Below are 2,984 nucleotides of genomic sequence, written 5' to 3' on the forward strand. Positions count from 1 at the left end.
TCTGAACTCATGATAGATTTTCACGGATTAAAATAAGTGCGCATATATTGTAGAAGTTTGAGATTTTTGGGGGATTTTGTTGGTGACTATGTTTGTGTGCTTAGAGAATCAGCGGTGGACGTGATATTTCAAACATCAGATCAGTGCGTTTATGTATTGGGTGCCCGGAAATTTTTCCAAATAAACACAGCTTGATTCAACTTGGGTGGGCAGACTTATCAACAGACTAATTCTATAAACAAATGAACGAACAACCAAGCAAGCGATTGGCTGGTACCTCGAAGACACGTGGAGAAGGCTTAGGCTTTTTTTTGCAATGAAATTTAATTAATGTGGGTGGGCTGAGAATAAAACGACTGTTTATCATAGACAATTTATTTTCCAGTGCAAAGTCAACATAAAATAGCAACTTACAACAATTATTTAACATTTTAAGCCATGACGAAGGGACAAAGTGGGAACAATCTTAGAGAGGCAGTGCTCACATTTGCTGAACTGTAGCACGCAGGGTCTGTGGTGGACTCCTGCAAGCCCACTTTTTTTTGTTGTAAACTGTGATTTCTTTTGGAAGTTTGAAAGAAAAGAAGAGGCAGAGGGAAACAAAAAGTTTGCTCAGGAGACGCCGGGAACAGCTATGAACCATATCTATAGCAATCAGTTGCAGCAACTCAGAGGGTCAGGATCCACAATGGGCCTGAACAGTAGTTCTTCAGTATACCTGTATGGAGGAGATGGTAGGATGTTCCCTTCCTTGGGATTCAGTGGAAATAACGTGATGGCCAGGCATGAGCCTCCTCAAAAGCCTCCATACAGTTACATTGCTCTGATTGCCATGGCTATCAAGAGTGTCCCTGAACAGAAAGTGACATTGAACGGCATCTATCAATTCATCATGGAGCGCTTCCCATTTTACCATGACAACAAGCAAGGGTGGCAGAACTCCATCAGGCACAACCTCTCACTGAACGACTGCTTTGTCAAAGTCCCTCGGGAAAAGGGCAAACCTGGAAAAGGGAGCTACTGGACCCTGGATCCGAGGTGCACGGACATGTTTGAAAATGGCAACTACAGGAGGAGGAAAAGAAAGGCCAAGTCCCAAGGAACTCAGGAGCAGAGGGAAGGGAAGAGGAGCAAACCAGAAACTGGTGAAGAGTGCGCAATGGCAGACGAGTCTTCCAAATCTGGACTTGACCGTGACATCAAACCAAGATCCAACTCAAGTGACCTGGAGAATTTCAAACAAGCAGGTAATTCGCCAGACAGTGTTCATTCAGGAAATTTGAGAACTGAAAGCGGCGGAGAAAAGCAAAATAATTGCTACCCAGAGTTGGCACCATCAAGCATCGGGGGGAAAAGTGTCAAGGCACTGAGGTGTGAGGAATTAACATTTCTTGACCCGCCTGCTGCGGAATCTATTGACCAGGCGGTGACCCATCCAGTCCAACGTGGTGTGTGGACTAGCCCTTCTTCAGCAAGTCTTCCGCCTGCCGTGCCCATCCCTCCTCCAGCCGCTACCTCTGTTGCATTTGGATTCATGGCCTTGCCAGGGCAAGTTGGACCTACAAAGGGGAGCCAAGGTGAGATGTCAGGAGGGGCCGCAAAGGCAAATTCGCCCACAGTAGCCGAGCCATCTTCCAGTTCTCAACCGGGGATGAACTCACCCCAGGTAATGAGAACACCGGGAAAGCAAGCACTTCGCTCCCCCTCAGTGGTTGGAGACAGCAGCCAACAGAACAGAGGGCAGAAAGCTGAAAATAGTTCCAACTCACACGGCGCACGGTCCAAAAGCTTTAGCATAGAAAGTATCCTGTCCAGGGAAAGCCATCACAGCGAAAATAATTGTGAAAGTGACCAGCTCGATAAAAACCCAACTTCAAAACTGAATTTAATAAACTTACCCAATAGATGTTTCGGCAATTCGCTTTTAGATACTTCGACTAAGGTCTACGCCGCTTTTAATACTTCATTGCCGTTTGATACACATCAGTTACCTGGTAAATATTATCAAATCGGTTTTCCTTTTTATTCGTACCTTCCCCTAACGTGTTCAGAAACATGTTTTAATTTTAAATAGATCAGTAATTTATCAAAAATCCACCTGATCACCTTCTATGGTACGACAATAAATATTTGACCAAAACCTGAAAGATCTCTCAGATGACTAAAAATGTTTTTGAATTACTCGTGAATTGAATATTTAGACACCTCCAGTGTGGAGGTAGATTAATTTTACAAGAACCGATGGGTTAATTGTTTCCAGCAGTTATAACAGACCCATGTCTGTGAACCCCTCATCATCTGTTAGGCGGGGATTTTTATATATAGAGAGAGCTCTCCATTTATGTGGCGCCTGCCTCAGAAGGGGTTTCACATACATTGAAACTGAGTCGAATTAAACGGGGTATCGTTTTAGTTGCTGCATTCAGTGAATTGAGCATTTAGATGATACAAATCTCATTAACTGACGAGTAAACGTCTCGCTTGCTTAAGCCAGCACATCCTGATATCAACCATTCTATGAGATAGACCCCAGCTGTATTAACGTATATCTGGGCGGAAGCATTGTCTTTATTCCGCACAATCAAGTTTAGTTTTACTTCCCTACTATCACGCACGCTAAATAACGCTTCATTTCTTGCAGAGAACTTTTGACGTCTAGTATAACTTGCGTTTACTACACCGTTCCGCTGATATGTAATATGGAATAAAATATCTATTGAACTATTTCGATTGAATAACGTATCACTTGTTATTTCAATTCAGTATATTGTTTGTGTTATCTGTATCGCTTTATTTGGTTTTCAACCTTCTCCCAACCAAACCGAGATGTTTCATCGACATGTTGAGTAAGGGGAACGGAACAATGCACCTGGACCCCATTCATACCAGGTGAAACCACACCTCGAGCCGAACCCGATGATATAATTAAACTTTTGGAAGTGCTGTCACATATGCGCGACTTAGTGGCTGCCGACTTTTCTGTA

General features: G+C 43.4%; 1 protein-coding gene across 1 annotated transcript; it reads left to right on the plus strand.

Moving 5' to 3' along the window:
* The first annotated feature begins 435 nt into the window (after positions 1–435).
* On the plus strand, positions 436–2,729 carry LOC122558669 (uncharacterized). The gene has a single exon (XM_043707462.2). It carries the CDS (start codon positions 635–637, stop codon positions 2,072–2,074), a length of 1,440 nt encoding a protein of 479 aa, XP_043563397.1. The 5' UTR covers positions 436–634; the 3' UTR covers positions 2,075–2,729.
* The last annotated feature ends 255 nt before the right edge of the window (positions 2,730–2,984 follow it).

The sequence above is a fragment of the Chiloscyllium plagiosum genome, unplaced genomic scaffold, assembly GCF_037043375.1.
Source record: "Chiloscyllium plagiosum isolate Xiang-an unplaced genomic scaffold, Cpla_swu_hap1 HiC_scaffold_17, whole genome shotgun sequence".
NCBI classification, from domain to species: domain Eukaryota; kingdom Metazoa; phylum Chordata; class Chondrichthyes; order Orectolobiformes; family Hemiscylliidae; genus Chiloscyllium; species Chiloscyllium plagiosum.

Excerpts from the sequence above, each read along its gene's own strand:
- LOC122558669 (XM_043707462.2), top strand. The coding sequence starts at position 635 with ATGAACCATATCTATAGCAATCAGTTGCAGCAACTCAGAGGGTCAGGA.